The sequence below is a fragment of the Rhipicephalus sanguineus genome, chromosome 8 (genome assembly GCF_013339695.2).
Source record: "Rhipicephalus sanguineus isolate Rsan-2018 chromosome 8, BIME_Rsan_1.4, whole genome shotgun sequence".
NCBI lineage: Eukaryota > Metazoa > Arthropoda > Arachnida > Ixodida > Ixodidae > Rhipicephalus > Rhipicephalus sanguineus.
Genome location: NC_051183.1, coordinates 48,554,913 through 48,580,037, shown reverse-complemented (window position 1 = coordinate 48,580,037; position 25,125 = coordinate 48,554,913). Strand labels below are relative to the sequence as shown.

The window sequence follows — 25,125 nt, the reverse complement described above, 5'->3', positions numbered from 1 at the left end:
AATATACCTTGTTAATAAAATAAAGCTAATAAAACAGTGTAAAGTCTGCAAATACTTTACACATCACTTAAAAACAATGCAACAAAGATAGGCAATTTTTTTTTTTAGTGACGTGATTTTGGACCAGCAAGACACTATACTCGTGGATAACTTTTCATGGCAATGAAGGGAAGGCTACAGAGCCAAACTACGTGTGTGCTACCACTGAAGAATATAGTCCCGCAACTGCGTCCGTGTATTCTGTGTGAGAATAAAAAAACAACATTACTTTATCTTCTAAGGGACACAGTTTAAAAAGAGGGTCAGCACGCATGAAGGAGATATTTATACTTGTTTTACTTTATGCAGTTTCGTTTCACTCTTCTGCAAGTGTGAAAACGTCGCACCTTTTACGTGCATCTCACAGTCAAAATGGTGTCTTTGTCTTCAGGTGAGCTCTCGTCACCTTCCAGCTTTTCTGATGACTCGCCGAAGGAGCTCGTGACGAATTTCACTAACAAATGGCTGTCTAAGCCTGTTATGGCCGTTAGAATAATCAAACGGCCGTCACAGGAGATACGGAAGGTTCACAAACCAAAACTCCATTCGAAACGCGCGCCGAACCGGACTACTTCGCGGAGCAGTACATGTGCAGTAGCTCCGCCCCCGTAGCCTTTCCTTCATGGCCAAGAAAAGTTGTCCGTGAGTACAGTGTATTTCCCAATACAAAACTGAAGCCATTGTTCGGTCAAGGAATATGTGTCTTTCAGTTTGCTAAGAATCCTGACACTACCACTGAAGGTACCTATAGCGATGCATTACATATGCATTGTTCTAGAGCAAACCAGAATGGCTTTTGAAGAAACTGGCACACTAAAGTTGCATATCTCAAAAATCTTTGTTTGTAGAGAAATAGTTTCTACCGTGTTTAGGAATCGAGCGTTTACAAGAACACCCAAATTATACAGTGATGAAATTTTAACCACAGTAAACCTGTCATCGCTCAGGAATTTCAATTTTAAAACCAAAATTTGTATCAATTCTGATGTTCCCAACAAATAAGCACAAATAATTTCGTTCACTCATGCTTTCACAAGCTGTATTGGTCATTTGTCAAAGCCTTTTAATGCAGGTGCATAAAAAAACCACGCAATCTGGATGGCTTCGGTACGAACACAATACAAAAGATGGCTTCAAAGGTCGTACGATGGCGCGCGCCGTTCATAAAATCTACCCATATTTGGCTGTCTGAGGCAATACTGTATATTCCTTGCTGCCTGCAGCACAATAATATTTGGCTCACACGTTCACGGGAGCAGTGACAACAAATCAGTTGCATTTTCTGACAATGCCCAACAAGTGTTGCAGAACCCTCTTAAAGTCCGAACGCTACAATAAAACAAACAATTTATATTTCACACCCTAATTATTGTAGATGTTCCAGACAGCTGTCAACCACATTTAATGCAGATTTAACAACAACATAAAAGATGATAAAAATGTAATGCCACTTTGGTTGGTGAATATACTTTCGCATCTAAGACACAAAAGAAAACATCCAGAACAGCATTCCATTGCACTACAATTTTCAACAACTTCACTAAGGCTCCCCTCGCCCCCGCCCCCCCCCCAAAATGACTAAAATGGCCGTAAAGGGGTCAATAAAAGCTCAAATATATCACACATAGGAGCATATATTTCAAAGCATACTAGTCGACTGCAGTAACGTGACGTACTGAACGACTGGCGTAGGTTCATAGTGAGATGTAACGCGAAAAAAAACTGGACAAAGGGAAGAAGACACAGCGACCGTGCTGTGTCTTCTTCCCTGTGTCCAGTTTTCTTCGCACTACATCTCACTACAACACTAGTCAACATCAAAAATATGAGAATCTGTGCTTCAGGAATAACAGTGAAACACTGTCGCAAATAGCACGCAGAATGTTTTTGAAACGTCCACCAGTTCAGTCAGTGATCCTTTGAGGCACCTTCTGGGAGCGGGACATCAAAGATGATTGGCTCATTGACCGGCCTGTAGCGTACATCACAGATGGCCGCATTTACAAACACGGTCTCGCCGTCGGTTGTCGTTCCGTGGCCTGAGGTCAAGACAAGAAGAGGTGGCAGAACGGTCAGAGATACATATAATTATTGTTGTGCGGTCATTTACAGTTATGTTATGGTCAAGTAATAATGTATGGTTAATTAGTACCGTCAACGAGTGATTTTTTAAAATGCACCTGACAACTCAGACACCTTCATGGCATCACCACGTGCCTCATAGAGCCAGTGTTATGTGTCTGAAATCCTGGACGCTATAAAGTCTCACAGTGTAGTTTTTTCAACTCTAGTCGCGACTGCCCATTATAAACAGCATTATTTCGAAGCCACTGCTGCCATCATGTTTATCATCTCGCAGCCTTGAACCAGAACTTTCATTCGCCAATCCACTTGCAGCCATAGTGGTTACTGAAAGTCGACTTGGCCGCTATACGGATGTGTTATGCAATCAAGCACATGCAACATATTACAGTGAAGCACATCAAAAATTAAAAGGAGTCACTGTCACGAGTCATAGACTGCCCTGAAGAGATATGTGGGCAAGTTGGTATGGAAGCATGGCAAATAAGAGACGCGAACTACTGGGACACAAGCGAAGGCACAAAGAGTGCTGGCGCTCAATTGAGCACATGCTCAAAATGGAGATCTAAAACCATATGACCTCCTCAAGCGAGAAAGCCAACAGTTGGCACCTCCTGCAGTGGCTGAGCAGCTTAAGTGTTGTAGCACTAACTACAAGGACGTGGATTCGATTTCTAGCCATAACAGCTGCATTTCGATGGAAGCAAACTACTTAAACATTGATGCACGGTACTCACGGATTGAAACGTGAAAATTTAGGGCTAAGTAACGCGCATACATGTACTTTCATTTCGAGACTCTCCAGTTCATGTCATATCGGCATAATTTTGGCTGAAACACTTACATCAGAGCCAACCTTATCTTTAGCGACCATTTGCAGCGGCATGATGCGGTTATCACGAGAAATTGCTTGTAGCAGTCGTCATACTAAAAAAAAGAAACGATGTCGCGTTTCAATCCATGAGCAATGTACTTAAATTCAGGTGCAGATTAAGGAATGCAGACAAAAATTTGGAGATACAAAGGAACGAGGACAAGAAGTGATGGGACTGGTGCCAATCTCGTCATTTCTTGTCCTCGTTCCTTTGTGCCTACAAATTTTTGTCAGACCATGCACCAACTAGCCCAAGAACGTATTTTAGTCAAGGAACCCAGGTGGTGTAAATTAATCCAATGCTCCTCCACTACTGCACATCTCATTATCACATCTTAATTTGGTCAAGTAAAACCCTGTAAATTTAATTTCTTTTCAAAAGCTGGCAACCTCACCCTCGTGGATGTGTCCGAATACGTGGTAGCGCGGCCGCACCCGGTTCTGCACGACGCTCAGGAGCTCGACGCAGCCGACGTGCCGGTTCCGGATGCAGAAGTCACCGTGGCCGACAGGCGGCGTGTGCGTCATGAGAACGTCCGTGTCAGTAGGAATGCGGTTCCACTTCTCGAGCAGCGCCTGGCCGCGCTGGAGGTTGAAGGCCCAGTCGTGGAACCGCGGCTGCCTGCAATCACGGACGTGGATCGAAATGAAAGGAGCTTCACGTCACAAAGCAAGCTCACCAGGCGTCTCAAAAAACTTGGAGGACGCTTGAGCTTCACCTTCAAGAGGAGAACACGAGCGCGTAATAGTGCCCCATTCACACTGCCTTCTGAATCGCTCACCTGGCTTTGTTTCTCGGTGGACACCTCAGCCATGCCGCAAGGAGAGCAACGTCTACGTGCGTAACACTGGCTGTTTCAAACTGGGCCAGAATGCATACTGCAAGTAAGGTTGCAAAGTGCCTCCTATGCCAGAGTTCTTCCTTTAGTGAACCGGCAAAGTACCCATTAAGCGTCCATAAGGCAACATGTGCATATGCACACTTTGTTGACACTGTTAATATGATTAATTATGCCCGAGCACTTTGCAATGGGTGGGCCTTTAAACCACCCACTCGTTGTGCAACTCACATGTTTTGATGCCTGGTGCGACTCAACGCTTCTGCCAAGCAATATTACATGCGTTAAGGAGGCTTCTCGCACTACGAGACATTCATATAGGGTTTTTTTCCGAGCCAGTTTCAAGCACTCACGTGGTGGCTGAGCCCAGTGGCCGCAGAAGGCACTGGGCTCAATTCCCACTCTAACCGAACATTTTTATTATTTATTTATTTGCATCTAATCTCAAGTTGTTAGTCATGGACAAAGCCGATTTTTCACTCACAACCAACGACGCCAACACCAGAATTCATATGAAATGAGCTCTTTAATGCTATCGCATTAATATTCAATCCTAATCGGGCTCCTTCAATTGTGCCTGATGAGGGGAGTTGGCAGGGCTTCAAAGGTAACAAGACATCTTGGAACACTGATCTTCTCACTTTTCTTAACTCTGTACTTGTCTCTACAGTGCCTGCTTAACTGCAAAAACCCAACTCTACCTTCAAGCAGTCAAGCCTGTTATTCCCGCCTTCTTAGTCTTTACCCTAACTTTGCCAAAGCTAGAACCACAGTTCCCAGAACCATAGACGAATGGATTGTTGGGTTCTACCATTACCTTAACTCTGGCATCACTTGAAATTCACATATTCTCAATGCTTCTTTCTCGATTAATATGCTGTTTCATGCTCTTTTGTTGCTTCCCTATTTTGTCATTTTTTTTTATTGTATTTTATCACTGTACTTGCCCTCTTGCTTGGGCTACAAGGCTTGCAATATGACATGAATATACTGAGAAGATGTTTATTGGTGGTGTGTTCCTTCGATGGTGCTACAAAAACACACAGTGAGCCAGCGTAGAGCACCGTCCAGAAGGACATCAGCAAACAGCAGCACGAGGCAAGAGAGCTCAGCAAACTGAATGTTGGCGAGGCTACTGAATATAGATGCATCTTCTTCTTCTTCACAATATAAACAAATACAATGAAGTGAACACAGTACGCACCACGGAGAGCCATAGAGCTTAACGCCGCATACAGTGGCCTCAGCGTCCTCCAGGTAAGTGCAGTTCAGTAGTCGCCGCTTGACTCGTGCGACGGCTTCCTCGAGCGCGGCTTGAGCGCGAGATTGTGAGTACCCGGTCGTGGCTGGGTCAAAGGACAGCTCGTGGTTTCCTGCTATGACAAACTTGTGCCTGTGCGGAAGGGTGGCTGCAAGAGGTGATGGAGAAAAGAATTTGTTTCACACCTCCAAACAAGAAAGAACAAGATGGAGGCCTGAAGTGATGAGAAGCCACTGAATGCCACTACAGCAAAAAAGACAGGGTGTGCAAACACGGACACAAGAAAGAAGTCAGGACACCACAAATGCCGACTAACAACTGAAGAGACGCACAACGGCGGAAAAGAACGAAGGCACGAAAACTTCTCTGTGCATGCCCATGCAAAAGGCAAACCTATCAATCTGGCACACGTGGAGGTCTACGTGGAAGATATCTTCCACGTAGACCGCAAGTTATCTTAACTTGCTGCTAACTTATCGATAACTGGCTGCCAGCAGGTTACTTTCTTTACATTTACGTCTTATTTACTATAAATAACATCCCCTATACTTTCCTTGGCTTTCTTGTCTGTTAGTTCTGTTTGATTTTAATTTAGTGCAACATTAAAGTTGGTCTTGAAATGCCAAACCTGATGTCACTGACATTATGACAGAGTGAGTTTTTTTTACATCATACAGCAATAAGGCTAGGTGTATGACGACCCCAATTATTTTTCACAACATAAAAGAATTACGTTTAATACTACGTGCAAAAGAAAAATAATTTTAGCTAGTAATGTATCTTAAGAGTGCAAAAAAAGGACAAAGAGAAGAAAGAAGAGGAGATGAGAGCGCATGGTTATCTGTGAAATGAAGACAACAGTCGTGCGTCAATTGATACGATATTAAACAATGAGGCATTCATAGAACGGTATTACTGATGATGAAATGTTACTTATCAGCCCCTTCTAATATCAATCTCTGTCACTGCAGTAAAGCATCGTACATACCCAAAAAGCTGCACGGAAATAACAGTCAAAAGCGTAGAGATTACCTCGACCTTAAGTGGCATTAACTGATGAAAAGTCGTCATAAAACAAAAGGGAGCCACTGAAAGAACAAAGGAATCGGGCAGGCAGTTGAGCTCGTATGTGCTACCAATATACGCAGCAAATGTAGAACACTTTCGCATTGTCTACTTTCCAACCTGATCATATGATTGCATGATATCTCTGAAAGCAAGGAGGGAAATTTTAAGGACTTCGTTTTTCTTTGTTAGACATAACATTAATGGGAACCAACACACAACCAAGCCAAGTAAAGTATAGGGGACTTCATTTGTAGTAATTATGATGTAAATTTGAAGAAATTAAAGTCCATCGAAAAGACAACATGCCACCAGCAGGATCCAAACCTGCAACCTTCGAATACCACAGCCGTTGCTCAATTAGGTAGAGCATCGGACGTGTTATTCGATGGTTGCAGGTTCAGTACCTGCCGGTTGAAAGTTCCTTTCGTCCACTTCAATTTCGTTGCACTTATATCGTAATTACTACGTATGACATCCCCTATACACTCTTTGGTTTGCTTTACTGTTGGTTATTTTCCATTAATGGATCTGCAATTCGTAAGTCACAAGCGTGATTATAGACACGCTTACGAATTACATATGTATCATGCAATCATACGATCAGATCGCAAAGTAGACAAAGCAAAACGCTAGCCACTTTACGAATTACAGATGTATCATGCAATCGTATGATCAGATCGGAAAGTAGTAGCGCAATCATACGATCAGATCGGAAAGTATACGAAGCGAAACTCACCCAGGAACCGGCTGAACGCGTCCACTTCTTCGGAAAGGCCTCTCTTGGTGAAGTCTCCGGCGTGTAGTAGCACGTCTCCTTCGGGTATCGGGTAGCGCATACGCTCGATCGCGCTGTGTGTGTCGGAGATGCACACGAATCGCACGGCGTCGTCTTTGACGGGAGTGTCCAGGGAAAGCGGGGTGACCGCACGCACCGTCTGGGTCGCCTTGAGTCGGTTCCAAGCCGTGTCCGAGTCGTGCGTCAACGGATTCACGGCCACGGCACCGCTACCCATCTTTACACGCCCAGGCACGCACCTGCCGGAGTTGGTTTCGCTTTGCAGGGCCGCCTGCCACGGCTAGAGCCACCGCTGCAATCACTTCCTCGTGGCTGCAATGAATGCGACAACTATCCCGCATTGTTTAAGTTACCAGCGAAATTTCAACGAAAGTTTGAAATTAAGCAACTAAAATTTTTGCGCTTTTTTTACGACTGCCTAAATTAAATTGTTTTTTATTGCGCTATGTTGTTATTTGTTAATTTTGTTAGGATTTGCTGCGGTTCTAACATTGGCTTTAATGGCCGCGCCCACAAGATTGAGGACGCGATGACGCGAGCTGCGTTTGTTTCGTACTGGACAGCAGCCTTGACACCCGCTTGACCTCAGTGAAAAAGAAGCATCGATGACTCGGCTAGCGGTTCCTTAGCGTTCTCAGCGTCGTCTCTCGTCTCGAGACTTCCTGAGAGTCGTCACTGCGAGGTCGGGGTCACGATCCGTGAAGTTACAGTGACAGCGACGGTTCGTGTGCGTTGACAGTCGTCATGTTGACGGTGAAAAGTGCGTCCTCGGTGTTCAGGATAGCGTTGCCTCGGCATTCCGTCGCGGAAATGTGCCGTCTCGGCGGTACTCCGACGACTGTGCGACCGCGTCGCTTCTACTGCGAGCAGCAGCCGCGCAATGGCGAACGGGTCGACGTACGACGCCGATCGACGCTACAGGCTTGCCAAGAAGTTGTTCTCGACGGTGCTCTTCGGTGGCACGCTGGCCGCCGCGGTGTACTTCAAGCGGCGAAGACAGGCCGAGCACAGCGAGCTCTTTCGTGAGTGCGTCATGCTGCCACGTGACGAGAACTACGCGCCGAACATGTACTTCTACAACTACCGCGGCTACGTCTTTCCGGGCATGGTCATCAGGTCGCTGCCCAGGGTCCAGGCTCTGAGGGCGAGACCGGACGACATCTACGTCGTGTCGTTTCCCAAGACTGGTGAGGAACACAGGTGGTTGTCGGGTGTAGAGGGTGTAGAGTAGACCGCGTAGAGGTCTTCTACCTCCACGCGTTCTAGCTTTGGCGAACGCGAAAAGCAACGCAGCCGGCGCACGTTGGGACCGAGGTACGAAAATAGTTTTATTGTCAGCCAGCGGGTTTAGAACCTATCTCATGACGTCATCAAGTCCACAGCAACCCATCACCCTGTGTGTGTGTGTGTGTGTGTGTGTGTGTGTGTGTGTGTGTGTGTGTGTGTGTGTGTGTGTGTGTGTGTGTGTGTGTGTGTGTGTGTGCGCGTGTGTGTGTGTGTGTGTGTGTGTGCGCGCGCGCGTCTGTTTCTTACCCTGTTCTTCAGTCTTGCTTACCTGTTACATCATGGGGCCACATTCTGGAACGATCACATATGAACAAATCAGATTCAGTGCATGCCGATTGGCTGGTTGAGGAAAGGCGGACAAGTGGTCGCTGCAGTGAGTCATTTGACATGCAAGATTTTATGTCACTCTAAGTGACACTGTCACCGAAATGAACAAAGGAAACCTTAAAGAAAACCAACAGGCAGCGGAACCAAGGTAGGTATAGGGGCCGTTAATTGTACTCTTTTAACTGTATTGCAGTAATCATGATATAAATGTGGAGAAAGCTGCAGGTTCGGTCCCTGCCAGCAGCAAGTTGCCTTTTTGTCTACTTCACTTTCTTCACATTTATTTTATAATTACCGCAATATAGTTAAGAGAGTAAAATAACGTCCGCTATACTTTCCTTGGCTTCATTGTCTCTTGGTTTTCATTAAGGTTACTGTTGTCAGAACTGATCATCTCAGAAGGTGGAATAAGAATTAAATAGCAGAACAATTAGCCCAGCTTTCGATCTTGTTTCTAACACTTCTTTTTGGAGTAGATGTTTTCTTTGCCACCTAAGTCTATCAAACTATAGTCAGCTACAGCCTAAAGAAAATGAAAGCTCTGCGACAGCCATCACTGCCTCTCCCACGGAGAATTTGCATGAATGTTCCATCCAAAGCACTTACTCATTTTCACGGTATCCAGCGCTTTGACTATGTCAGATAGTAGACGGTCCCATACAGACACTCGTTTGTGTCATTGGTTTTAGGTCAGAAACTTGAACACCCTGGTAAATTCAAATCAAATCTGACTGAACACTGCATTCTATCTGTTCATGATGTGATACATGGGGCATGAGACTCTTCGTCAAAAACCGAATGTAGCACATTTGCCAACAAGAAAAGACCAAGAGATTTCAGTTATACCCTTGGCAACATCACGCTCGATGAATGCGATTAGGTAAAATACTTGGGACTAACCCTCATGTCGAATCTTAACTAGTAACATCACATATCCTTCATTTGACAGACTGCCAAACACAAACCATCTTTTTTACGAAGGAAGTTACACAACACTCTGCCACATGTGAAATTAAATGCCCATAAAACACTTGTTAGATCGTCATTAGAATATGCTGATTTGATCTGGAGCCCCTGCCAAAAACACCTAACTGATAAAATTGAGTGCATACAAAAACTAGCGGTTAGATCCATATACTCTGTTTATTCTAGACATTCCAGTGCCTCTGAACTATTAGCAAAAGAAAACCTAGAACCACTTTCACAGCGTGATATCGTAGCTTAAAGGGGTCATGAACCACTTTTCCAAGTAATGATCTAATGGCCTCAGTATCGGAGTGTACTGCCTCCCGAATCGATTGCCGCAAAAATTTCTCGAATCCGTCAAGAATAAGCGGAGTTACGGGGGTTTGGCGCACGCTCCCAGCGCTTTCTCTCTTTTCTCGTGCCGGCGAGCGCACTGGAAGCTAGACAGGGAGGGATGGCATGGGGGAAAGAAGTTACGCCAGCGCGCGTCATGAAACGCGATCGCTCTCCCACTGTGATTCGCTTGCGCGAGTGCGGCTACCGTGTACTGAGGAGTGCGGCGCCGGCAAGTGGCGGCACCCCGCGGCAAGAAGCGCATCTGATCTGAACGCCGCTCTCGATTTACGTCGGCTATCGGCCAATAAGCATGCTATGTCTCTTGCGACGTACAGCGGACAGACACCCCGCCCACCGACGAGAGTGAGAACCGGCCTCTGTTTGAAAAGAGGGTGCCCGGGGAAACGGCAACTTCGCGCTCCGCTTGTGGCCATTACGCGGCGCGCACGACTGTAATATTTGGCAGAGCAGTTCATAGCCGTGTCAGCTTTCCGCAGGATGTGTTTTTTCAATCAGCCCAAGGGGTGCTTCATGACCCCTTTAAATTCATTTATCTTCTGTACCATGCTCATTTGAAAATTCCTAAGTCATGTTATTTACTTCACCTTTTCCTACACTCAGCAAGAACTAACCACAGTAAAACAATTGGACAACCTTCAAGCCACGTCAGCATACACAAATATTCACTCTTTACCTCTGTAATCTCTCACTGGAATGATTTACCTAATAGTGTTGTGAATTGTAATACTGTAGAATCCCTTTTTATGAAAGTGCAAACCATTCATTTCTGTTCATGATTGCCTTTTTTTATATACCTCTGTAACCACTCCTCCAAGGGACGTTTGAGCCTGCAGTGTGTTCAAATAAAAAAAAAATTGTCAGGGATTCTGTCATCGCTGCTTAGCCAAACATAATGTTTTTGGTAGTGATGACAAGCTTTTAACTCTTAATATGCGTAGTATCTGCGTCAGATGAGACAAAGTACTTACGGTTTGAACGGAAACCAGCTATTTCGGCTTTCTTTCTGGGGTAATGGACAGGTGTGGCGCAGTTCTGTGGGCGGAGTTTACGTGTTTTCTTAAACGCAACCGACTGCAGCTATTGCCACTTTGCTGATGAGAGGCATTTTGTGCGGCCTGCTTTTGCCACTGAATGCCCAGGCACAACGTGGGTGCAGGAGATTGTCTACCTCATCGTGACGGGCCTGGACTTCCGGTCCGCGGCGGCTCGCAACATGGAGCAGCGGTTTCCCTTCCTCGAGTACTTCTACCCCGGCGTTTCGACCATCGAGAACTCTCCGGACACTCGCATGATCAAGACACACCTCCCTTACGCCCTCCTGCCCGAATCGGTACACACGGAAAATCCTAAGGTAATGCCGTTCACAATATGTTCTTGTATGTTCATGTATGTCCTTGCATTATGGGCAAGGAAAGAAAATCATTTTCAAGGGCTCGTTTTTCTTTGTTAGGCACAATATTAATGAGAACTAACAGACAATAGTGCCAAGGAACGTAGAAGGGATGTTATTTGTGGTAATTAAGATATAGATGGGAAGAAAGTAGAGTGGACAAAAAGATAACTTGCTGCCGACAGGGACTGAACCTGTGACCTTGGAATAACGCGTCCGATGATCTACCATCGAGCTGTGGCGACGGTCATCCTCCCGTCCACATTATGGGGTATATATGTGCATTTAATCCTAGGAGTGTTGCGATCGGCGCGGGAACCCAACCTTACCACATTAGTACTACTTCGGATTTGACCCCTTTATATGTTGGGTGGCCTCAGCTTGCCTTAACCCTTTACGGTCCGAAACCTTTACCCACCTTCCGTCCCTTCCAGTGTTAAACTAAAGAAAGCAAAACTCACGTAAAAGAAGTTTACTCACTCATTTAGAGATGATGCATAAGGCAGTGAGAAAATGCGCACATGAATCAACGACGAAACAACTTGTCGAGCAGTGCCTGGCCACAAGCCATTGTGGTCGTGTTGCATGGTCGTGTTGACAACAGGCAGCAAAGCATTAATTCACACAACTGTTTGGACCAGATACAGTTAGATTTAGTTTTGACATCAGGCACGGGAAGAAAAAAAGCCACAAGTAATGCGGCTTAATGGAGCTGTGTGCATCATGACAGGGCGTTCATTTCCCAGTAAGCATTGAATGTAATAAGCATACAGGAAAGTGCAGAAAATTGATAGTGCAACAGCGAAATTGCATTCAGGACATCATGAAACAAAGTGCATGAAAAGGTAACGCATACGCAATATTTGCCTGGCACTCTACCATGCACATAAATACGGTACTACTACTCAAACCTCAATATAATGAACACGGATATAACGAATGATCGGTTATAACGAAATATATGAAGAATAGTCTTGTCATTGATACAGTGTTACAAATATACGTTTATAATGAATTTTTGAATATAATGAACTTATTTTCATGTCAGATGTGACTTTGTTAAAATGAGGTTTGGGTGTACGTGCATTAAATGATTCTCTTCGTGGCAGAAATACATATTCACAGAATCTTTTTTGTTCTGCTTCACAGATCATCTACATTATGCGAAATCCCAAAGACGTCTGTGTGTCGCTGTACCACTTCACAAGGCTCATCAAAGAGACTGGATACGAGGGAAGCTTCAAGGATTTCTTTGAGTCGTTCCTCAAGGGACATGGTAAGCGCCATTGGCAGGCTGGCACGCAGCCCACAGAGCCATTGCTTGGAACCTTTTTGAGATTGTGTTTGTACAGCATATTGAGTCTGTGCTCTGTCTGCAGTGAAATCTCATTTATGCATTCTTCATGAAAACTGGAAAATGATAGGTATTCGAAAATGGCATCATCAAAATCAACTGTACGAAAATAGGCATAGTCGGTGACGAGCAGAGTAGGAAATGTTCTTGTGACACTTATGTTGGTGGTGTGGCAGTTGCTCTTTCCAGCCTGCCCTGGTGACAATTAGTCCTCACTGCTGCTGCATAATCTCCACTATTCTGGTCATCCTGAATGAAAACCAGCAGATAATGAAGCCAAGGCAGATATAGGGGATGTGAACTATACTATTTTAAGTGTATTGTAGTAATTGGGATCTATATCGCAATTACTACAATACACTTAAAAGAGTGCAATTAACATCCCCTGTACTCTCCTTGGCTTCATTATCTGCTGGTCTTCATGAAGGTTGCGTGAAACAGAGAAATGAGCCCCGAACATCCCTTCCTTTTGGTGTATATAACATGTTTATGGGTCATCGTAATGTTATTTAATTAAGCGTAGAGTACTGGGCTTGTGTTTGAAATCTATTGCAAAAGAAATACAGTGCAAAGGAAGAGTGGGCAGCAAAGACTAGGCCTGTGCGAATATTCGAGCACTTCGAATATTTGAACGAATATTACAGTATTCGAATTCGGTTCGATTCGAATTTAAATTGTTCGAAATTTCGAAGTATTCGAAATGAACGAATAGGTGTATATTAATCCACGTGTAACCCCCTTGTAAAGGTGGTTTCACTGCAGTGGAGGGGTGCTATGCCGTGAACACACCTGTGGGGAAATCTGCACTGCCGCAAAGCCCTCCTTCAAGTTTAAATGACCATATTACCCTCACAATGATTAATCATTTTTTAAGTTTAAAAGCTTGTTATACTGGCTTATATGCTCTAAGCATAGTAAATTTTAAAACGTAGCGTATTTTACAGGTTATCACTAGCATTTTACCGAAAGTCAAATCCTGCTACTATTCAAAGTTGCTTCCACTTCCTTTGAACCAAAAAGAATTAAAATTGCACATGCCTTGTTTGAATTAAAAAAAAGTATGTATATATATTGTGCAGGTTAGTTGGGGCATGACAAGTATAATCATTTTTCTTTCTAATATGTGACATATACTATTCGAATTCGATTCTAAATTATTCGACCGAATCACTGTTCACTTTGAATTCACTTCTAACCTAATATTTACTATACGCACAAGCCTAGCAAGGACCAGTGCACACACAGTGCTGTGTATGTGTCTGTCTACCTTGTCTCTGTTTATTTTGTACTGTGTTTTTTACAGTTATTTAAGCTTGGGATAGGAAGCTATAAGATATAGAAATACCAAAAAAATCCTACGTCTACCGTCATGTGGGCCACTTTTAGTTTAACGTGTGACCTCATTAACCATGCAAAAACGATTTCCCCTACGGCACGTTGGCCAGGAAAAGAAAGAGAAACTTATAGTACTTCCAAAGAAATGAATACCTATGAGATTTCGTCGTGTATTTTGTTAAATTCCATTGAAGTGACCTTGGCATGACAACTGGGGTGTGGCCAGGGCATGTCATACCAGGCATACTGTAGAAAAATGTGTGCCTGTCCGGCCTTTCAAATTATTCTGTGAGCACATGTGCACCATGATTCCAGCTCACTGTGGTGTTGCATTGCTAAGAAAGAGGGCCTGATTTCGATTGTCAGTTGGAGTAACCACATTTCAATAAGAGCAAAATGCAGAAATTGCCTGTATGCTCAAATTCAGTGGCACGTTGAAGAACCCCAGGTGGTCAAAATTCACACTTAGTCCCCCACTGTGGATTGCCTCAAAATTATATTTTTGGCACCTAGAACCCCAGTGTTTAATAATACAGTAAAAGCTCGTTAATTCGGATTTCATGGGACTGAAAAAACTGTCCGAATTAACCGAATGCTGAATCATCGAAGGTATTAACAAAACAATTAGCAAGTGACTCTTTCATCAATGCACTGTCATTTTCTTGAGGAATATGTAAATCTAGTAATTCTTTTGCATAAGATCAGTGCAAAAGCCGCAATTTTTGTCATTTGCGACTTCATTCATAATCTGAACGCAGCTGAAGACTCAGTGTCTTAAGCCGAAATGTGCTCTGAGCCCGTACCTTATTACGTACCAGCAACGTGATTTGGGATGGCGACCACGCCTTTCTCAAAGGCCACAGCCATTTCGGCTGCACGCGAACACCGTTTTCACTGCTTTGCGTCGCATATATGCGGCGCTTCGTGCTTGGCGCGCTCAAAGGATTGTCCGAATTACCCGGGTTGCGGCCAAATGTGACCGAATTAACGAGAGTTTGATGCCATTGAACAATGTATACGCTTGCCGGGACCAGAGACCACATCTGAATTGTTCGATTTTGCAAGTTAACGAGTGTCAATTTAACGAGCTTTTACTGGATCTTCACGTACATGATTAAGTGTCTTACACTATCGGCTCATAACATTTTGGCTCCAGGTAATCCAGCTTTGTCTTTCTTTCAGTGTCTTACGGACCCATCTGGAAGCACTATCTCGAATGGTGGGAACACAGGAATGACCCAAATGTTCTCATTATCTCTTATGAAGATCTCCACAAGGTAATGTTCACTTGGAGTGGGGGCCAAAACTATGTTGTTGCCTTTAATGTGACCATTTGGAGGTCTGTGGAACAATGGGCTTGTTGAGCAGTTTAAAAGGTCTCTGCTACAATTCTTGTGAAAGCTGTGAAAGGAGTCTAGTATCGAAGGCTGTTGCCTCTTAAAACATTTCCAACAAAAAGGTTTGGAGCACCTTGTGTGAACAGAGTTTTCAGCAACATTAGATGTAGTCAAAAATTACCATTGAAAACATTTACAGCACTTGCCTTTTGCAGTTTTGCCTACTCTACCATCTTACCTATAAAAGCTTCAAGTACATGTGCAGACTGGCTCTTTCACCCATTTTCATTAATTGCAGCTGGATTCCTATGTAAACAATAGCTCCCTACACAACCAAGTGTCATAGTGCATTCACCACAGAATAGCTAGCCCTTTAAGACGTGCCGTCACTCAAAAGCTCTGTGTCATTTAAATGTAAAGGAGGCATTGAATCAAAGCCCATTTGTGATTTGTGGCTACTCCCACTGTTTATGCAGCAAATTGGATAAAAACCAGCGGGAAACACGAACCACAGAGAAAGAACACAACGGGACAGGCTGGCACTTACAACTGATCAAAGAATGCTTGAAACGCAACCTTATACCCGCCGGCAACCACCTTTGCGTGTGCGTGAAGCAGCCATGCATCATACAAAACAAAATCTTAACGAGTTATCACGGCGCCTAGAAAGGTCATCTTCTTAACAGACAAGGTGCACTGACGTGTCACTGTTGCAATTGTTTCCCCCTTTCTTAATGTAGGAGGCTTCCAAAATTTCCCTTTGGGCTTTTGTCTTTCCCCGACCTAAGATTCTAGTTTTGTCAAGCACAGGATTGCACCCGCACTGCCTGTAGATGAGCACCACCTTTCGTAGGAAGAGAGGCCCCGTGTTCCCTGAGGTGATCATTAAGACAGCAGCCAGTTTGGCTGATGTATGCTTTACCACACGATAAAGGCATATGATAGACAACATGATTAGCGCAAGGCACAAATTTCGAGACATGATTCGTGCTGCACGTGGTCCTTCTCTGCCGATTGATGCGGCTACATGGCACTCAACTTCCGCGGAGCCGGTTTTGGTTTTTATCCAATTCGACACGTACCAACTAGCCCAGTGCATCCCCTTGATGTTTATAAAGCAGCCGCTAGCCAAAGCTTCTGCTGTAACCTAGCTTGCTTAAGAAATGAAAGAGCACTTTGTTTTGTGTGTCTATGAACGTTTGTGCTTGCTGCTCTGCTGCGTTCATAGGTCTCGAACCGATCAGACATGCATGCGTGTCTTTCAAAACCTGTGAATATGTCGTAACAAGAGCTGCAATTTATCCTCGCTCGTTCCGTCCTCACACAATTTCAACCACACCCAGGACGCCTGCAGCGTGATCCAGAGGATAGCCCTCTTTCTGGGGCGGCCGCTACGTGACGATGAGGTGACGGCCATCGCGGAGCACTGCAACTTCCGCCACATGGCACGCAACCCAGCGGCCAACTATGAGCACTGGCGCAAGCTCGGCTTTGTCAACCTTCAGGAAGGAGGCTTTATGAGGAAAGGTGGGTTGTGTACTAAAGTACGTAGAGTTTTTTATATACTTACTAGAGGGAACTTTGGCGCTAGTGCCTATGGAAGCTGCAGCGCATGGCGCTTCAGCTAGCATGGGAATGATGGGTAGTACACGGATTTGTCTAAACTTCGTTCTTTCGGCTCCGTTTGGCTCTGTGTCGCCTGCATCCGCTTTGTCGCAAAACGAAGTTCAGCAAAAGTCAGCAGTTCCACTTCACCACTTTAACTTTTTTAGGCTCACCAATTCAACTCTCGTTACGAAGTTCACAACAGTCCATTCTTTTTATCCAAAACGAATGCCAAAACCCAGCAATAAATAAAGCCACTAGTGCGTTCGAAGCCGTAAGCACGAAAATTCGGCAAATCCATGTACTACCCATCATTCCCATGGTGGCTGAACGATCGCAGGGCCAGAGTCCCCTCTAGTTAATTTTAGGAAAATATGCTACACTACAGCCTCGTTAACACGTTCACTGTGTCGTGGGTCACCGGTGGGTCACGGCCTGTGCTCCACCTATGCGGCTGCGAAGTTAAGTGCATTTCTCTGCTTGCAGATGCGATAACTTTATGACACTTGAACGCAGAGGTATGATTTTTGTTGCATGAGGATACACACGTCCCGAAGAATACTTCTGTGATGTTAAAGGCTGCAACTCAACGGTGACCCACGACGCACTCAATAAAAATATTTTTCTGCTGTGTGCTGCGTGACCCACCGGTGACCCACGCGCGACAGCTCTCAATCTTGTGCTGCCATCTTAAGTTCGAAATTTCAACTACTATATATTGCGTATTGCATTGGATGTGAGGTGGCGCGATTGTTTCCAAGGAGCCGATAAATCTACCCAATAAATATTTCCATCACAAAAACTGACTTCATGTGTTTTCTTGTGGTAAACACTTTGTATTTAAACATAGATTCACGTGAAGAAGGCAGAAAACAGCCTTTGCATTTTTCAAATAAATGTGCTAAACACACGCTGCAAAGGTGGCAGCGCCATCCCACTGGAGCAAAAGAAACGGGCATAGTTGCATGTCCCGTCGGTGGGTCACGACGCACCTGAGGGATATACCCAATGGCCCACTGGTGGGTCACTCCGCACCTAAAACCAGACCGAAAAAAAGCGTGCCACAGTGAACGTGTTAAATGGAGCTTTCAAGGACCAGGAAAATAAGCTCCACTTAACAGGAGTTTTTTTCACTGAAAAAGTTGCATGGAAGTGCAGAACGATCTGTCATACACCTTCTTAATATTGTTAGATTTGCTAAGCATAAAGAAGTGAATGTATCAGTGAATGTTTCAGGCTAGAGGATTTGTACTGGACAGCTATTGGATGGACTATACTTTGCTAGTTCCATCTTCGAGGAGACACCACTGGCAAAATCATAGCTCTTACTGATCCAATTGGTGGTCGAATGACAGACTCTACTGTAAGAAGAGTCCTTGTCACTGTTTTCCAATGATGTCTTTCTGCATAGAAGACAGCTATCGCAGGAATATATTTCAGATCGTCTCTCTTTTCACAAAACTCCTTCTGAGCTTGCTTCTGCAGTTCTGTTTATGGAGCATTGCAAAAATTTAGGCTACAATTTACAAAAGTTCTTTTTGCATTGCCCAGATATACGTACTGATCACTTAAGAGACTTGCTCTGTTTAAGCAGTCTTGCATTTAAGTGAGTTTTGTTTACAGAGATTTTATTGTGCAGTGAAACCAGTTGTATAGGATTATCACTGAACATACATAGCGTGCCCTTGGAAATAGCGTACAAAATTATAGCACTGAACTATGTGTCTATCGAAAATATTCACCGCCACTTTCAGTATATCAAACACGGTGCTGCAATCCTGCAAGTGCGCTTTTCTTAACAATATTACAATCTCTTCTCCTGTCATGGGATATGCTCACACTTATGAAATAGCATTGTGTTCAGCAGAGGATGTCAAACTGAATCAGAAGGAAACTGTATTCCATGATAGAGAAATGAGTGATGCCTGTGTCTCAAAATATAGACAGCTTGTACGGCAAGTGTCTGGTACCTGTACCATTGGACATTTCGAGCCAAAGGGCAAGGGTGTACTAAATGTAGAATTTGTGGCCTCTACTCATGAAGTGACTGTTTCTCTATTACTGCATACCTGTTAAATTATCACACTTTTTCTCCTTAAAACCGGTGAAAACTTAGGTGGCGTAATCAATAAATAAGGTGTAATTTCCTGGAACAAGAAATCTGACGCCCATATAATTGAAAAAAAATATTTTGAAGTTACAGCCCTAGTGATTGCTGCAATCAGCATAACCAAAAAAATCTAGTTTAAGATGACTCACCTTTGTAATGAGTGCACGCAATCGTCACACTTTACATGAATGGCATTTCGCCCTTTCATTTATCTCATATTCAGTTGCTGGTGAGGTTCTTTGCATATGCATTGTATAGTGCTTGGCTCTCTGCAGTAGGCTTCGCTGCAGTACACATTTGCTGTGCAGCGGAACATTACAAAGTGGTGCGGTGAAGCACATCTATGCAGTGAAGCATACGAAAGTGAAAAGGGAGTCACAGTGTCTAGTCCGTGTGTTTTTTACTTATGCAGGCCGACACATTCATCCTTTGGTCGTAGTACAGACGTGGCTGTGTTTAATAAGTGTGTTGGTAGGCCATCAGAGCTGTTTTTAATGTAACTATAACGATTGAGAAGGTTATCTTGCCACCAGACAACACGACTGCCGTCACCACTCCCTATTTGTTATACGAGTACATTCTGCAATGAAGTTTATGTAGAGATTGCAGCATTACACTTAACACTAGGCAGTTGTAAAGCCGTTTATATATACCACCATCACCTAAACATTGCACCTTATTTTGCCCACGCTACTCTTTTAAATACAGCTTTTTCCCGTGTGTGATCAAAAACTGGAATTCATTGCCTGGGACTATTCTTTATCTTCCTTTAAATTATTCTAAGAAACTATTGAATAGTAGGAACTTTCACTTCGTTTTGTTTGTTTATGCATTCAAACCTCGGTATAACGAACACGGGTATAACGAATTATCTGTTATAATGGAGTAAATGAAGAACAGTCGTCATATATACAGTGTTGCAAATATACGTTTATAACGAATTTTCGGATATAACGAACTTATTTTCGGGTCAGATGTGACTTTGTTTTAATGAAGTCTGAGTGTATTTGTGTTGTCTCTATTGTTTGCCAGTGTTCTGTATTCACACCCATTCCTGCCATAGCCCTTTGAGGCTGCAGTACATACAAATAAATAAATGTCTTTACAAGCCTTTAAGTGAGCTCAAATAGTGCTGTATACGGCAAGGAAAAGCAACATCACAGTCTTTTACATTTTGTTGGCCAGGAATTGTTGGCGACTGGAAGAACTACTTTACACCAGAAATGAACGCCCAGATGGACGCCTGGCTAGAAGAAAAGTTCGGCGACACGGATCTGAGCTTTGTGTACGAGCTTCCACCCGACGAGCAAGCAGAGAAGGATGTTGTCTAGTCCCCTATTGTTTAGGTTTTTTATGAAATTGTTGTATATGTTAGGTTACAATGTCTCAATTGTGGTTTCAACTGTGTCGCACATGCGAGAGTGTCGGTCACTGCAGGCATTCTTTGTCGTGCCTGTTCACGCGGATGTCTGCGGAGGATTTTAAAGAATTTAGGTGTTCGCATTGATGCGTGTTGAAAAACAGCCCAGCAGTGCATATTGTGCCAATCTTGAGATCCCTCGGTGCTGGAAAGAGCATGCCTTTCTGAGAGGTTAGATTTACCCGAGTTTGTGCGCGCATTACCACTCGTATAGTACTGGAAAAGAAACGTGCAGGTGCATGAGAAACAGGTATGTTGCTGAAATTTTTTATGCAGAAGTGAAAGTACTAATAGCTTGGAGATGAATGCATGGTGACTTTTTTTTTTTTATTTTCTTTTGACCAAAACAGCGGGACAGAACAAATATGGATGAATGATGTCTTGTTGCTGAACAAGCTAGAAATCAGTCACTGCAGCTGTTTTCCGTTCTCTGAACATTGTGGTATTCCGTAAACTTGGTAGTCCGTAAACTGCAAGAAGTAAACGGACATTTTGAATGTCATGCACTGCAGTGCTTGGAACATATCCTGTGTCATCGCAAGCAAACTTCTCCACGCGTTATTTTGCTGAACTAATGTACTGCATCATGCGTGAACTGGATGTGAGGCACAAGCCTCCGGAATGGTGCTGACCTCTATGCAATCAAACATTCCTTCTTTCTTTTCATGCTCCCTGGCAATCAGATTTCACCATGGACAGTGTTTTGGGTTCAGGGTGAGCCATCTTGGTTGGGGCAAGTTAAATCTTGTGGGAAGAGTGGTGCGGTAGAATTTTGCGCAAGCCCTCTTTCCTTCACATTTGGTGCGCCACTTTCTGTACAAAAGTGTCACTATGTGCTGAACGGCTTTGTTGAAGGACTTTGCAGTTGTGCCATAGGGCTGCAAACATAGACATGCGCAAGATCCCGCATTAGTACTGGGTTACCGTAGCCTTTCACCTTACCCCCCTCACGCACACATACGTTTGGTGCACCACCACTATATAAAAGAAAAAAAAAAGAGAACGATCAGTTGCAAAGGGGACTTAATTTATTTCCTGTAAAACGTGGGTTTTATTTGACATATTTTACTGCACTTGCAACGTGATGTGCATCAACTGCACCCATGCAGTCCTATGCTGCTCTGTAATGCACTTGAACAGACAGTTTCACAAAAAAAAAGCAACCAATGTGTTGTTTTTCTCCACTTGCGGTACTATTTGCACATGTTATTTAGGATGTTTCGAGGGCTGTTAGTTTCGTTTCCAGTGATGTAGTACATAAGGTTCTTTGTGCTGCTTGCACAACCTCATTTGTGCCTGCCTTCCAGTCATGAACCCTACCAAACATTCTTTGTAGAGCCCTCTATTTGCTGAGACTTTGCTTTAACCTATAAATGTTAGTTTTTGTTTTAACCGATTCCTGTGCACACAAATTTCTTTATCAATGTGCCTGTCTTGCCAAGGGTCACATTCTGAGGAGTCACCGGTGAGAACGATGTCACATTTCAGCAATGCGTTTAGGTAATGGATGTTATTTATGCGACGAATGGGTCAGGGTGTTGAGGTGCTGGGTTGTACAGGTGTCGTGGGTGTGCAGGGTATTTATTAAAGTGAATAAAGTTGACATAACACAGTTTAGGTTGGTTTTCCTTTGTCTTCTACAACTTGTAGGGAGGTATCTGACACGAGGTCCACCAACAGTGCGACGGGGTTGTCGGTAACACCGCCAGTATTTGCAGCAGTAACGTCGCTGGCTTTGTATTCCAGCTGCCTCCACACGTTTTCCTGCAATAATCACTTAAGCGAGCTCACATGCTAGTGTCTTTGGCAGCTGCGAGTGTGGTGCTTCATTTATAATGTAAATAATGTGAAGCCAGGACGTGAACATCGTCCTTCTGACCTTAGATGGAGTTGCGAATTAATGGTTGTATTTTTCAGTGATACATAGAGCTGCAAATGCAAGGATTCAGTGCAGTTACTCATGTACAGGGGAGACGTGTTGTGCCTGAAGCACTACACATGTGCACCCTATTGTGTTGAAAAACTGCAACTTGCCTGTGGTTTAAAAAGATAAGACATAACAAAAGAAGACTAGAGAATGTCTTAATACACCAATACCTTGTTAACTCCAACTCGCATATCTTGAAGAATTGGCTAAGTTGGCATATTTCGTGGCACCGAACCGTCTCCTGTATGTGCCGAGTATTCATTGCGCTTTATCTCAAAGTATTTTTGAACAAAATTTCGGATCTCGACCGAGAATGGAACAGAAAACTTGCCCCGCTTCCACTCAGTGTGAAATCTGCAGGAACAGCAGCGCTGCGGTTCTCCTGCGTTTGCCTTGTGATCTTCTGTGATGTTTTGTGATTTCGTGTGGGCCCCTGTGATTACGTAATTTGTAGAATAGGGATGTACCGGAAAGGACGTGTGACAACCCCTGCCACACCCTCCTCAACAGTCACTTTAGACCCCATTCACGCTCGAGCCTTCCCTTTCCCGTTTCACTGTACAGCTACCGCTTCGACCGCGACCGAGGCACTTATGCCATCTATGGGCGTATCTGGAAACCGGAGCGTGACATGCGATGCGGACGCTCATCTGTCGTCATGCTCGATCCTAGAACAGCTCCGCTGTTAAGACTTATCCGCCGGACCGTTTCACAAGCTTCTCGCGAGGCTGCTGCGCCTCTGTCGAGGCGGATTCTTTCGCCGATCGAGTCTAAAGTCGAAATCTAGAGGCGTAGCAAATTCGTCCAGCAACCCTGCGGCGCGTCAATTTTCTTTTTTTTAGGAGAATACTGCCAGTCTGAATGCCAGACTTTGGGCAGGGGTGGGCGCGGTACAATGAACATTACAATGTGCAGGAAGTACAAAAGTGTAAAATGTTGAGCGGAATATACAGCAGTAAAGGTAGTATTTAACAAAAAAAAAGAGCGCGATGGTTCGCAGAGATTAGATTGGATTGGATTGGACTTAAAAAAAGAAAGAAAAAAAGAAAAAGAAAGCGCGTACACAGAAGTGGCTACACACACATTAACTAGCCACCACTGTATACGTAAATATACGTGCGCGCCTCCATGTGTGCACGGAGGGAGGCGCCGCAAAATAGCACGCTTGATGCAGTTCGTTTTGTTTAGCGTCAGGCATCAGTCGGAGATGCAATTTCAGTTATTTTACTTACGCAACGCACGCGGCACGGATTCTTTCGTTGTCTGGGTGCGGCGGCGAGGACGGCGCCGCCAAAGCAAAGCAAGATCATCGACGCTGACAAAAAAGCAAAAGTGGGCAAGAGAAGGCTTGATGAAATCGAGCATAGCCCAATAACTTGGATTTACTCAAGGAGGTTTACTCCTTGGATTTACTCTTTCAACTGTGGCAAAAGACAAGCAGGATGTGCCGGATAGATTTCAGCAATGCCTCTCGAGCAAGCGTAAGCGGGTTCAAGGCTCGAAATTTCTAGACGTCGCGCTCATAGTGTGAGTGCATAATGCGAGAGCAGCCGTCCTTGCAGTCACCACAACATGGATAGATGAGGCTGATGCTCTGGACTTGCGAAAGGGCTACACCGATTTCTCCTGCAACATCGGCTTGTTCGACCGTTTTAACCTTTCGGTCAACGACGGACAAAACGACGACGGTCATCCAGTCCATGACCGAAGGTCATCGACTGCGTGGCCTTTGAGGAGTATTAATTGTCTGTAGGATTCCTTTGGCTGCGTCTAAGAAAGAAAATTCTGGAGGAGTCCTTGTCCTATCCGGAAAATGGGAGATAACGAAGCTTTGCGTCTGCGTGCCTGACGTACTTTCTTTCTTTCTTTCTTTCTTTCTTTCTTTCTTTTTTTCTTTCTTTTTATCGCATTGCGCAGTTCTCCCTCCTAACTGTCTCCTTCCTATTCAGGTGCGCGTTAAAGAACCCCAGGTGGTCGAAATTTCCGGAGCCCTCCACTACGGCGTCTCTCGTAATCATATTGTGGTTTTGGGACGTTAAACCCCAGATATTATTATTAACTGTCTCCTTCCTCCATGCCGGGAATAGGGCCTTCATTCATTCACGTGCCTAGTAGTTCAACACTTAAGTTGCTGCAGGCAACAACGACGGTCATGCATGCGTTCATATCCGGGCAACAATCAATCAATCAGTCAATGACATGTGGCTCGTGAAATGACAAGTGACCTCGATAAAAGATCACATTGCCATATCAGAAATGCGCTGATTGCCGACAAGCCCACTATCGAGAGAGCATGAATTACTGAAAAACGGCGCAAACAAATAACGCGTGTGACCGCGCGGCGCTCCTTCGAGGCCCGCGTTTCTGTACGCTCGCTGGCGCCGGGTTTCTCGTGTGCGATACGATATGCCCGATGCTTTTCCGATCCCCCTCAGCAGTGGCGTAAATCCGGAAAAATCACAAGGGGGGACACGCATCTTGCCATGGCGGACATTTTGTTTTTGTTTTTTTTATAAATGTAGGTTTTATTTTTATTTATATAATAAAATTATGCTTTGAAATAAAACCTTAAAAACTAGCATGGGGTCCCAGCTCGCGTAACTGCGTTGTTTTATTGAGTCTTTCTGAACCGGTCGAGCGGCAGTTGAGATTTCAGTAGTCTCACACACCTGAGGGGCTGCTCGCCGAGTGGAGGACGTCACGCCGAGTTGATGTGTGTCCGCATCGCGATGATCCTCCCCTCGCGGGGCT

At 44.4% G+C, this 25,125-nt stretch overlaps 2 protein-coding genes across 2 annotated transcripts; one reads left to right on the top strand and one right to left on the bottom strand.

The window, feature by feature from the left end:
* Positions 1–1,912: 1,912 nt before the first annotated feature.
* LOC119401846 (UPF0046 protein C25E10.12) lies at positions 1,913–7,261 on the bottom strand. Its single transcript, XM_037668837.2, has 4 exons — positions 6,900–7,261; positions 5,039–5,243; positions 3,391–3,617; positions 1,913–2,078 (listed from the first exon to the last, which is right to left on the bottom strand). Exons 1-4 carry the CDS (start codon positions 7,174–7,176, stop codon positions 1,948–1,950), a joined length of 840 nt encoding a protein of 279 aa, XP_037524765.1. The 5' UTR covers positions 7,177–7,261; the 3' UTR covers positions 1,913–1,947.
* Positions 7,262–7,465: 204 nt separating this feature from the next.
* LOC119401845 (sulfotransferase 1A2) lies at positions 7,466–22,064 on the top strand. The gene is made up of 6 exons (XM_037668836.2): positions 7,466–8,146; positions 11,036–11,247; positions 12,436–12,562; positions 15,158–15,252; positions 16,656–16,839; positions 20,213–22,064. Exons 1-6 carry the CDS (start codon positions 7,840–7,842, stop codon positions 20,356–20,358), a joined length of 1,071 nt encoding a protein of 356 aa, XP_037524764.1. The 5' UTR covers positions 7,466–7,839; the 3' UTR covers positions 20,359–22,064.
* The last annotated feature ends 3,061 nt before the right edge of the window (positions 22,065–25,125 follow it).